The sequence below is a fragment of the Lemur catta genome, chromosome 8 (genome assembly GCF_020740605.2).
Source record: "Lemur catta isolate mLemCat1 chromosome 8, mLemCat1.pri, whole genome shotgun sequence".
Lineage (NCBI taxonomy): Eukaryota > Metazoa > Chordata > Mammalia > Primates > Lemuridae > Lemur > Lemur catta.
Genome location: NC_059135.1, coordinates 65,909,446 through 65,922,231, shown reverse-complemented (window position 1 = coordinate 65,922,231; position 12,786 = coordinate 65,909,446). Strand labels below are relative to the sequence as shown.

Genomic DNA, 12,786 nt, shown 5'->3' with positions numbered 1-12,786 from the left:
CTTCATTACTAGGTATAAAGTGAAAAAATTATATACAAATTATGGTCTTATAGGAGCTATTTTCTGTAGTATGGTACCTATCATACCCTGAATAATGACTTCTTAATACAGATTTTTACACCAACCTATGTACTTAATTGGAAGGCTGTAAGCCACAATGTAGTTGAAGAATTAATTAGCTGGACTTACTGCAAAACTCCCCACACGCCCTCCCCACCAAGTCCCAAAAACCAAAGCCAAGAGCTGCCTCAACTTGTCCGCCCTTCCCAGACCATTGGATTATAACAGCAACTACCATTTGAATCCTCATTATCTTCTAGGCATTTAGAATAATTTCTTAATTTTATCAGAGTCCTGTGAGGTGGCCTTAATTGTTTTTTAGTTACATGAGTAATACATGATCACACTGTTATGAAAGTTTCAAACAATGCAGAAATACAGTGCTCGGCGTCAAACACTGGAGTCTCTCGTGGCTAAGGCCCCCCATCCCTCTCACTGAGTGTAAGCAGTGTCAGCACTTGGGCCAGGTAAATAGATATGTGAATAGGTAAACAGACTTGCACAAAAATACAGGGTGAATAACTGGGAAAGTCAGAATTCAAACCCAAATCACCCTGGTTCTAAAAACCATGGAATAAGCCATAAAAGTCCTCTAACACCAGTGGTTCCCAACCCTTTTGGCACCAGGGACTGGTTTCATGGAAGATAATTTTTCCAAGGACCAGCATGGGGGGTGGGGAGGTGCACACGCATGGTTTCTGGATGATTCTAGCACATTACATTTATTGTGCACTTTATTTCTATTATTATTACATTGCAATATATAATGAAATAATTATACAATTCACCATGATGCAAAATCAGTGGGAGCCCTGAGCTTGTTTTCCTGCAATTAGATGGTCCCATCTGCAGGTGATGGGAGACAGTGACACCCAAAGTGTGTTGCTTATGTTCAGTCTATTCTAATCTCGTTTTGGTTGCTGTTGCTACAAAAAACCCTGCTTCACAAAGATAGGATGTTGGAAATGGAAGAAGGCTTTTCAGTGCTTTTGTGGCAATCTCGGGATATTCTGCCTTGACTCGAATCCAGAATGTATGGATTTGAAGTTGTCTCAAACATACTTTTAAGGCCACCATCACTTGCGATCTCGAGCAGTTGATCCTCTTCTAGCATGAACAAAGTTGATTCACCTGGTTTATTCTCAAATGGGTCGCGGATCCATTCCTTCCCAGTTCAGGGGTCTTTTGTGATAGGGACATTATGCTCAAACTCTTTTGAAAGCTGAGATAGGTGAGCATGCACCAGCTGGGAGAAAGTAGACCCTGGCTCAGTCTCTTTCAAAATCTCTGCTAATATTTGAAACATGTCAAAAACCCCAGTATTCACTCATCGCCCCCATAATTCCAGTTTGGCTTTGAATGCAGCCACTTTATCTGCCGCTTTGAACACAGTTGTCGTTCTCCCCTGAAGTGACAGATTAAGTTTGTTGATCAGGTTGAATATATCACACAAGCAAGCAAGTTCTGTGACCCATTCTGTGTCACCGAAATGTGCTGCCAGTGGTGATTATTTTTCTAAAAGAAATCTCAGTAGCAGCTCTGGTAACTCAAAAACTCTGGCCAGTGATCTACCTTTAGGAGGCCATCTCATTTCCTTGTATAAAGAGAAGAGGTACTGTGCTCTGCAAGAACAGATGTGAATTAAGGGCATATACTCTAATGTGGTTGATAATTTTAATCACATCCTATAAAATGCTGTTTAGTTCAGGTGACATTTTTTGGCTAGCCAGCATTTCTCCATGGATGACACAGTGCATAGACTCACATTCAGAAGTGACCTCGTGACCTGAGTAGTGAAACCAGAAAGCCACTGAGTCATGGCAGCCACTCCATCATGCATACATCAACACAAAATGACCAATTCAGTTTTCCTAATATGTAATCATTCAAAGATTTGAATAGTTCTGCAGCTGTGATGTTGGTTGGCAACAAAAGTGCACATAACATATCCTCCTGCACATCATCCTGAAAAATATATTGCACAAAAACAAGAATTGTTGCCTTGTTGTCAACATCGGTAGACTTGTCAACCTGGATCACATACCATAGTGACTCATTAATCCTCTCTAACAGTTGTGCCTCAATATACTCTGCTATTTCATCAATTCATCTAGTTATGGTGCTAGCCGAAAGAGGAACACGTGCCACCTTTTGAACTGCAGCCTCTCCTAAAAGTTCACAGCAACTGTCCTTAGCAGCAGGCAGGATCAACTCTTCACCAACAGCAAAGGGCTTCTTAGTTTTAGCAATGCGGTTAGCCCCTAAGAATGATGCTCTCCATGCAAACACATTTCTTTAAGTGGTGGCCTTCAATAATTTCTTCCGTTCTTTGTGTTCACATTTTTTTCTTTTGAAACTCCAAAGGCTTGTCTTTTAATGCAGGGTGCTTGGTCTCCTCGTGGTAAAGCAGTTTTGAAGGTTTCATGGTTTCACTGGATAGCTGGTTGCCACATATTATACAAAGCGAGCTCGGAGAATGGGAGTTACCTATTGCAATGAACCTGTAACTTAACCAGGACTCTTCGTATTTTCTTTTAAATGCAGCTTTCATTTTGTTGACAGTCTTAGAGTCTTCTGTTTTCTTTAGGTCTTTCCCCCTTTTCAAAGAAGCTCTCCAGCAACGTGTGTTTTTTCACTCATTTTTGCTCGGGTTAGCTCATGGGCTTACCAAAACTGTGACTGAGACAAGTGTACAGTGCAGGAAAGCGGCACGGATGGAAGTGGTAAATAAACCAATGGGCGGGCCACATGCAGACTAAAGTAAGTGTCAGATTCTGACTTAAAGCTGCCACCAGATGCAGCTTAATTGTCACTGGCCACTCACTGATAGGATTTTGATGTGAGTCTGCAACAACTGACTTATTATGGTCTCTGTGCTGTCAAACCTCTCTGATAATAATAATCTGTATTTGCAGCCGCTCCCCAGCACTAGCATCACTGCCTCAGCTCCACCTCAGATCATCAGAAATTAGATTCTCATAAGGAGCACACAACCTAGATCCCTCGCATGCACAGTTTACACTCCTGTGAGAATCTAATGCCACCACCGATCTGACAGGAGGCGGAGCTCAGGCAGTGATGCCAGTGATGGGGAACAGCTGCAAATACAGATGAAGCTTCCCTCTCTTGCCCACTGCTCACCTCCTGCTGTGCGGCCCGGTTCCTAATAGGCCAAGGACTGGTACCAGTCTGTGGCCCAGGGGTGGGGCACCACAGTTTCATACCATAACTAAAACTGCCTGCAAAACACTGTAAGGCCAGGCTCTTTCAATGCTTACCCTAAATATTTTTTCTTCTCATACTTAGGAAACATTGTAAAATAATTTCTCAACCTAAAATCAGACTTTAAAGGGATTCGAAGGAAGTAAATTTTCCTAACATGTCAAGTCTCTTGTGTTTAAAAACAAACAAAAATAAATAAACTTTATTATTTACACAATTAAAGCTATTTTTATCTATACCTTTATCATTCTGACAATAACTGCGATGATATAACATAAACCATTTTTTGGTGAAGTAGTGTAAGGACTCTCAATAGTCCACTGGAATGAATATGGTTATTGCAATCCAGTTCTCACTGGCACAATGAGTCAGCCAATAGTCTAGGAGTCTAGGATGAAGATGGGTTGATGTAAAATACCAGTATAAGTAAAAATAATCTTATTTATAATGCAATTAAAGCTACCCTGAGCATTACCCTAACACCATAAAAATGAGAGATCCCAGTATGGCAAAGGGTGAATTGGTTTGGGAATTATTTTCCTCTTTCTCAATTTGAGAATTTTATCTTGGTTATAGCAGAATGATTTTAGAAACCACTTTTTAGACAAACTCATTCCATAGAATAACAAGCTGTGCACCTACTTCCTGTGAAGGCTTGTGAAATCAGAATGCACCAGAATGCACTGGTTACCTCGGAGCTGAATGGGCCTCAGGTGACTTTCTAGAGTAATGGGAAAGTGCACCTTGATAGGGATTTGGGTTTTACAGCATTTGTCAAAACTCTGAGAATGTGCTTAAGATTTGTGTTTTTCACAGTATGTAAACTTTACCTAAAAAGAAAAACAAATAAATAAATAATGCACTCTAGTTAATGATATAGTAGTGTGCATGCTGAAATTATTAGAGGGAAGGGTTCTTCTATCTGCAATTTACTTTGAAGTGTATCAAAGATTAAGATGGACTGAATGGATGGGGGACGAATAAATAGATAAACAATAAACATAAAATGCTACATTAGTACAATGTTAATGGAAGAATTGAGTTGGTGGGTGTGTAGTTTTATTCATTGTAAACTTCTTTCAACTTGTCTGCATGTTTGAAATTTTTCCTAACAATATGTTAGGAGGGAAAAAAAGATGCAACTCAGCTAAACACTAGAGGACAACAAAAGTAAAATTGGTAACGCAAAAGTATTTTTTTCCGAAACTTACCCAAATCTGCTATGCAGCACTGTCCATTCTTCTTAACCAGGATATTTTTGCTCTTTAAATCTCGATGGGCAATGGCTGGTTTCCCTTGGGTCCCAAATATCTCTATGTGCAAATGTGCAAGACCACTAGCTATGGACAGCACTATTCGAAGGCAGCTAACTGTATCCAGAGTAGTAAGCTGAAGATAGTCGTACAACGATCCCATTTCATGATAGTGTGTAATTAACCACAGCTGGGTACTGGAGTGTCTCGATGTCATGTCTGAAGCAATGAAACCTGGAAAGAACAAGAACAAAATTAATATACATGTAAGAATTCTATACTATAACTTTTAGTATTTAGAAATAGTGACCTACATAGTAAATATCACCTATAACAAAAAATAATTGAACATTTATAATAGTTGGTTAACTGTCATAAGAGGAGGTTTACAGAAGCATCAACAGAGAAGAACAGTAGTATTCATTGCTTAAAAGGGCACTGCTAATAAATAGAAAAATTTCATATTCATTTCCATCAAGTAATCCTTTAAAAAAATATTTTACACTGCATTAAGATTCAGAAGCAATATCTTTGTGCTCACCCATAATGAAAGTGCCAAATTCTTCATCCTGTTGATATTTCAAGCACAGATCATTCATCAATCATCCTAAAAGAACACCAAACCTGAAACCTGGATACCTGGATTGTCCTCCTGACTGCCTGTGAGTCATTGTGTCTTATTTGGTCAACTCAATTAGGCTCTCTGGCCTATGTCTGCTCAGATGTCAAATAAAATGGGTGAGTTTATCGTAAATGATTGACTAATTCATCAAATAAAAAAAGGAACCAATCAAATATAATGAGCATTCATGATGCTCTTTGTCAGTCACTCAGAAAAACCAAGATGATAGTGTTTGTTGGCTAGAAAAGAAGACAGATGGAAAAAGGCAAGAATTACAATAAAATGTGAAAAGTACTATAATATATATCTGCAAAGAGCAACATGGGCCCAGAGTAGGGAATCATCATAATGCAGACTAGATGTTATAATAGGCTTCCATCAGGAAGTGACAACTAAACTGGTCCTGAAGAGAAGTTAAAACATTGACAAATGTGGATAAAGAGGTAGGAAGTGATTTTTCTAGACATTTGGAGAGAACTTTTGAGCAGAATGAAGGAGCTCTAGAAGACAGAGGCACTCCCTGTGCTGTGAGATAAATTATGTGTGTGTCCCTTTGCTGCTACCCAGGTACCTGCTAGCACTGTTCTTACATATGTGAACCATGTGATGGACAGTGAAGTTTGGGACTTACAAAGAGAAGGAAACTTTTTCTTAAAAAAGGACAGATATGGCTTGAGGAAGAATTAAATGACTTGTGAAAATGTAAAAGAAAATACATAAAAATGCCTCACACTTGCATAGTGCTTTATATAAAATTTATGTCACTTTCACATTTTCTCATGAGATTTTTCTCAACAAGCCAGTAAGACAAGACATCATTATACTCATTTTACAGATAATAAAGTTGCTCCTGGGAGATGCCAAGGATCACACGGCTATTAAGTTGCTAGCAACTCCAAATTTAGTGCCAGCTGTTCTGAGACCTTGCACAGGAATGCTCTGGGAGCCAAAAAAGGTCCTGTTTTACCATTATCATCAACAACCACAATGACAGAAGCAGCTAATAATTACTAAGTACCACCTATGTGCCTGACACTTTATATGCAATCCTCCAACCACCACATGAAGTAGGTAGATCACATGGCTGACATTAGGTCAGTTATGGTCCCTGCAGGTCTGGCTCTAGAATCCAGCCTCTCACCATCTACCAAAGTACCCCTAACAAGGTGACTTCTACTCGGAGAAAACTAATTTGACATCTGCACTTACGCAACATCTGAAAAGCAAACTGAGTAACATTTCAGCACCTATTCCCCCTACCTCTTTCTCTCTCTTCCCCTCAGCCCGTTCCTGCGGCCAGCCCTGAGTCCCCCACACCTACCCCGGTCTCCAGTCTGTCTTTGTGCCCCCACAGCTGCTTCTCCTGGAGCCCTTAACTGGCCATAACAGGAAGCCAAATGTGTACTTGGATGTTAGTTATTCTTTATAAGAAAATATTCCTGCTTTAACAATTTAAACCAAATATTAGTCTTCAGTGATTTTCCCAAAAATAAATACCCCAAACTATAAAAGCACCACTCAAGATAAATTAAACTACTATTGTATATTTGTCTAGTTTCTCCCCTCAAAGGAAGTGATGCTTCCAATTAAATAAATACATAATAAACAAATAATTTTTGTTCTCTCGCCTTTCCTAAGCCCCCTAAGTCTCAGAGAAGGATCTTTGTCTGTCCCGTTAATTATGCTCTAGACCTCTAGGAAAAAATGACTTTTCAGTAAGTAGGATTTGTTTTAACTATTTCTCTCTCAAGTGTGAATTAATGTAACTACACTTACTTCATAAGGCGAGAGCATTATTATGGTATGTTTGTGTTTAGAGTGCAGAACTGTGGCTAAGGGTCAGACTGCCTGGTGTAATTCCCACCTCCACTATTTAACCTCTCTGAGTGTCAGTTACTTCATCAGTTAAAACTGGGACAGTAAGGATACCTACCCTCTTAGGGTCATGGTGGAAAGTAAAGGAGAAAGCGCACAGAAAGCACTTTAAGCAGTGGTTACTGCCTGGTACTGTCCATTATCATCTGTGCTGTTGTTATCGCTGTCATTACTGTTGTCACACACAGACATCAAGCTGTAGCGCAAGGCAGTGTGTGACAAGAGTTACGGTCGTAGTGTGAAGTGAGGGAGTGCAGAGAAGCACAGTCAGTCCCACTGGGGGGAAATGGAATGGGACTGAGATGCTGTGATGGAGGAAGGGGTGGTGACAGGGTGGGAAGGGAATAGGGACAGTTCGACAGCTACATGAACATGGGCACAGAGGCCTAAATGTTTGTGGTGATCCCAAGGAGTGTCAAACACTGGCAGTAGCTGAATGTGGGCATGTCTGTAGGTGGAGATGAAGAGACTCCTTGGAGCCCCGAAATAGGGAGTCTTGAATGCCTGTCACAAATGTTGCAGGCTTCTGGGAGCCCTCAAAGACACTTTGAGCAGAATTATCCCTGGTCCCCAGCAGAAGACAACTCGGTGTGGAAAGGTAGATTGGAAAGGGGAGCTGATGGCCGAGGTGAGGAGGGTTAAGCAATGGCTGGGGTAAAGGAAAGTGAGAAGTCAACAGCAGAAACTGAAATAATTCTGAGATGGAACATTACCACTGTACTGTTGAAGCAAAGCTTTGGACAACTATCAAACCATTATTTGCAGACAACTCGACTCAGATTTAAATACTAAATTGGCAGCACTGGACTAGAAATAAATTCTAGTAATGGCCTTCCTATAAGCCAGCCCTAATCCAACAGCCAAAAAGTGCCCAACACGGTCTTATATGGAGTTAAATTCTGTATAAACCTTATATCCACTATTAAAGAAGCACTCTAGGCAGCCTTCCCCATACATGTATTAATATAAACACATTTAGAAAAACTTTTCAAAAATATAGAAGTCAATAGGCTCACGGAGTACGCTCACCCTTTATACTGCCATAGCAGTACTGCAACGGGCACTTTGCATATTTCACAAATGTTGCTAAGCTTCAGCTTCCAAATTAAAATGTATGCCGAATCCCTCTGTAAATCTGGGCTTTAAAAATGATGCCTAGTTTGAGGGAATGTGCATTTAATTACGATATCCCTGGGAGCTGTGAATCTCTAGGAAATAGTCCAAAGATCTTTCTTAGTTTGATTCAAGTAATAAATATTCAAAAAGGGTGGGGTAAGTAGAACAACCAATGAAGCCTTGAAGTGAACAATATGGGGCAAATTTTTGTTGTTTAAATAACGATCTGCAGATGTAGGGAGAAGAATTAGCAATGACGGATTTCCTTTTCAGCATCCAGAGAATCTTAAAGCTTATTTGCAGATTTAAACAAGAAATTGGTGTTAAAAGAAAATTAAACTGTCTATAAATGCTGAGGATCCCTATATTGCTTTTTGGGAGGGATTCTCAAATTCAGTCACCGAAACAGAGAGGGCAAAGGCAGGCAAGTATTTCTATCTAGATACAATTAACGAGGGGATTATCCTTGTACTTACCTAAAATATTTTCATGCCTCAGCATCACAGTGTTGTACAACTCTGTTTCCCTGAACCACGACTTCTCATCCCGGGAGGAGAAGATCTTCACGGCAACATTTTCTCCTTGCCAACTGCCCCTCCACACCTCACCATACCTGCCTTTCCCTGTGGAGAGCAAAGCACAGGTGACACTGAACAGCAGGCGTGTATAAGAGGCAGCCGACCGCCAATAAACTTAGCGCCTGCAACTCTTAATCCCTCCCATCACTTACTGGAGAAACTCAGTTCGGAGATATAAATATCACAACCTTTTGCCTGTAAAGATATACAAAAATAAGGTGGAAACTGCCCCTCCTATCCCATCTATTGTGATAACAAATCAAACCACCTTCTGTATCTGCATTGTATAATTAGCTGTTAATTATTCCATTTACATTTAAATTTCTCCATTGAAAGGCATAAAATGTATAGGACTTTTAAAAACACACGAAAGTGAAATTTCGAAAATGGTACTGATCAGACGTCAATTTTGTGCTGAAAGCCAAAAAAGTATGTCATTCAATTGAATGGCGTCACTGTCTCCCTTCCCTTCATACACAATCAACAGGGGCATTTCCTAAGCTGTCCACATTTGTGAATTTACATATGTATGTTTTTTTTCACAAAGGAGACGATTAAGTTTAAGCTGTGTGTTCTGAGGATTAAAAAACAAAAACAAAACACAATGCGGTGTAGGAGATGGATAAGCAGCCACCACCATCCCTAAAGGATTTCTTGGCAGAAGACATAGTTCAAAAGAGGATTTGCAAAGTCTTAAACACATAATCCCAGAGCAGGTCTGATTTCTGACATTGGTCATGGGTCTTTGTTAGACAGCCCCTGTGACACCACAAGGCTACACGGAAAAGTCCACTAGGTTATGAGAAACGTGGTGCCTTTAGTTGTGATCCGATCTGTTTGGTGCACGGCCTCCTTTAGCAGCGTCAACACACTTGTCAGCTTGTCAACTGCATCCTCCCTCTTCCATTCTTCTCTTTAATTATAGGTAGGGATGATCAGGGAGGCTGGGAGGAGGAGGTAATTACCATGAGACTAAGGGCATCAAGAAGGGGTATAATCAGCGGAGATAACAGTGCAGCAGGAGATACAACTCTCAGGGCAGTGGGCTTTCTACCCAGGCAAGTGGCTGCTGGGATCACGCGGCTCCTAACAAGCAGCTGCGGCACCACCTGCACACACAGGAATACAGCTCTTTGCTGGAACACTGAGCCACAGCAAATCCAAACACGGAGAGGGAAGCGGGTCTGTCTGCACAGGCGATACACCGGAAACATAATCAAAACCACTAAATCTAGATTCCCTGACAAGAAACAACGTCCCGATTAAATACCAATGACTAATCCAAAAGGATGTTAAATGTGGCCAGTAAGTGCTCATCGTGGGCTGGCTGTCAGGTCACATAAATACCACTTAGCGCAGGATTCTTTTTAATAATCATAGCAGTTGTCCAGCATTCGTAGCTCAAGATGAGGGCTAGTGATAAGATATTACAAAGCCAACTACTAGAAAATAATATGGTAATCTTTTCCTGCCTTTGGTTCCATTTTGTATCTTTATTTTCCATTTGTCCTCATTTTCTCATTATGGAAGAGAAAAAAATATGCCAGGGAACTGTGGGCATAAAGTTACCGCAAATCCTTTTTTAAAAAAAAAAAAAAGAAAGAAAGAAAGAAAGCAGAAGATGGATGGCAAGGTGGACAGATAGACAGAATTATAACAGAAATCTTTTCCAATGGCTTTCAAATGCTTTTATGTTGTCAAATGCTTTTTGCAAATGCAATGTTATGCAAAAGCCCCTAAAACAAAAGAGCTGCCCAAAAGCCCTGGCTATGGAGCCCCACAAAGGAGATCCCTAAAGCACCTGAAATTTGTGTTTTCACTGATCATCATCTGGGTATCGCTCACCTAGTCCAACTCCCTGTGTTTCTGAACTAAAAATGATAACATGCTATCCATGCAGTTGATCACATAGATTTTTATTCAAAGCTGTACCACATAAACACACTAACCACAAGTTCCTGAAAAGGCATTGATTTTATTAAAGTCCTTAGTGCCAACTCAACAAAATGTAACAACTGTAGTTACGTTATTCCAAAAAATGCTGAAGGAAATCTATAGGACTGATCTTACCATAGCACATTCATTGCTTTGTGAATGGTGAGTGGCGTGGGAGGGGAAGGGAGAAAAGGGGAAGGGAGGGGAAGCAGGAGGGGGAAATGTGCCCCTCTCGGCCTGCCCGCCACTACCCAGATACCCTCGTTCATAATCAAACAGGATACTATTATAGTTGTACAGTAGGATAACTCTGGTTGTACATAATGAGCACATCTGAGGCTTTTCCATCTTTATTTTCTCTATTCACAATCTGCTGTGGAGAAGCAAGAAGGAGGGAAACAGTCATGGTGGCAGTAGCTTTTGGTGGCAGTAGCAGCAGACCTAGAGAAAAGGCAACAAGCCCCTGCTGGTTGCCTGTGTGCCTTCGGGCAGCTGCTCTTCCCACCTCTGCCCGTCCCCCTTTCTACTACTGAGTTTGGGGTGCCCCTCTTTCCATGAAAACAATAAGAAAATTAGGAGGATAATAGCCAAGAGGTAGAATTAGCTTATGATGGCTTGTCACCTCCCAAAAGCAAAAGATGGGATGGGATGTAAAGCTCAGCCCAAAAAAGCCATGAGCACCAGGAGGAGAGAGTGGCTACTGTAGCCACCCCTGCGCGCCATCTGAAGGAGAAATTCGCAAAAGCTATCATGGGACTTGCAAATAGTTGTCACATAAAAGTAAAACTAATAAAGATCAGGACTTTCAAAAATGCACTTTATATCATCTTCCTAGAGAGCAATTCAGCAGTATATCAAACAAGCCATTGAAAATTCACAAATGTTGACCCAGGAACTCCTAATTCCTGGGAATTTATTCTGAGAACTCAAAAGAAAGAAGCAATGCATGCAATAGTTACAGTGAAACTATCATTCAATGGACTATTATAATACACAATCTTTTAAAATACTTATAATGTGTACGTAAGATGTATGTAAGCTTAAAACTGAAAAGGGACACAAATTACATACATACCATAATTACCTCTACTTATAAATACGTTCATGTATGGGGAAAATGTGAGAGGTCATAGAGAAATGTATGTAGCTCTTGTTTAAATAAAGGAGTTATAAAGGTACCTTTACTAAAGTTGGCTTCATTAATTATCTTTAAAGGGAAGGGAAAAGTGAGCAGGATTTGAGAATTTCAATAAACAACTTCATTGTCCCGAAGCCTACTTACCTTAGGTCATTAACAGCTATAATAAGGAGCAATCATATCAATTCATTTTCCAAGGATTCCCATCATCCCAAAGGGTACACTTGCAACTGAAAGCTTTTGACTAGTCCCTCTCTGTACTAATTAGTGATAGACTCCTTAGACGAGAGATTCGACAAGTTCAGGTGCTCAAATATGAGTCACAGAGAGTAGAGACCACGTGGCTACCTCACATCTTATAAGTTTTAAAAAAAAAAGCAATCAACAACAAAAAGGAGATTTTCCAAGTTCCATCCTCCTTCTAAGACCACAATTAACACTGTATATTACCCACAAAGGAAGGGGAAGAAGAATTACCAACACACTCCAAGAGTGTAATCTGGCGAGCCACTGTTCTTTGCACCAGAAAAGGAAGACCAGAGCCACTTCCTGATGTACACGAATGATCCAATAAATCCTGTGGTTTAAGAAAAGGAGAAAAAGAAACGATTGAGCAATAGCTCCCAGTTTGGGGTGTTAGCATGCATGCTATTGTAACTCACATGGAGGGTAGCAATCCTGGACACGTGGCCCGTTAGTGTGCATGGAAAGCTCCACTGGAAAAAAGACTGGTTTTATTTCTTAGGAAAACTAGGAGCTAGCCCTTTCCCTAATATAGGACAGGCTTTCCTGAGGGATAAGATTACTTCTCTTGTACCCAGAGTTTTAGAATAAAATACATAATGAAACAAGCTGAGCAGACAGAGCAAAGTTTAAGATGCAAATTAGAAAGTCCAAGAAGCATGGCTGAGCACAAGGGAAGCAGTAGAAGGAAGAGCAGGTGGAACGTAAAGGGGAGGGAGGATCCTTTCAGCTCCAATGCTGGGT

General features: G+C 40.5%; 1 protein-coding gene across 4 annotated transcripts in view; it reads right to left on the bottom strand.

The window, feature by feature from the left end:
* ACVR1 (activin A receptor type 1) overlaps positions 1–12,786 on the bottom strand; it is a 125,122-nt gene that overhangs the window by 22,700 nt on the left and 89,636 nt on the right. For all 4 annotated transcript variants that reach the window (XM_045558946.1, XM_045558947.1, XM_045558948.1 and 1 more), the window contains 3 exons: positions 12,277–12,376; positions 8,625–8,771; positions 4,494–4,769 (listed from right to left, as the gene is read on the bottom strand). In XM_045558946.1, coding sequence (XP_045414902.1) covers positions 4,494–4,769; positions 8,625–8,771; positions 12,277–12,376 — 523 coding nt within the window. The remainder of the gene's footprint in view (positions 1–4,493; positions 4,770–8,624; positions 8,772–12,276; positions 12,377–12,786) is intronic.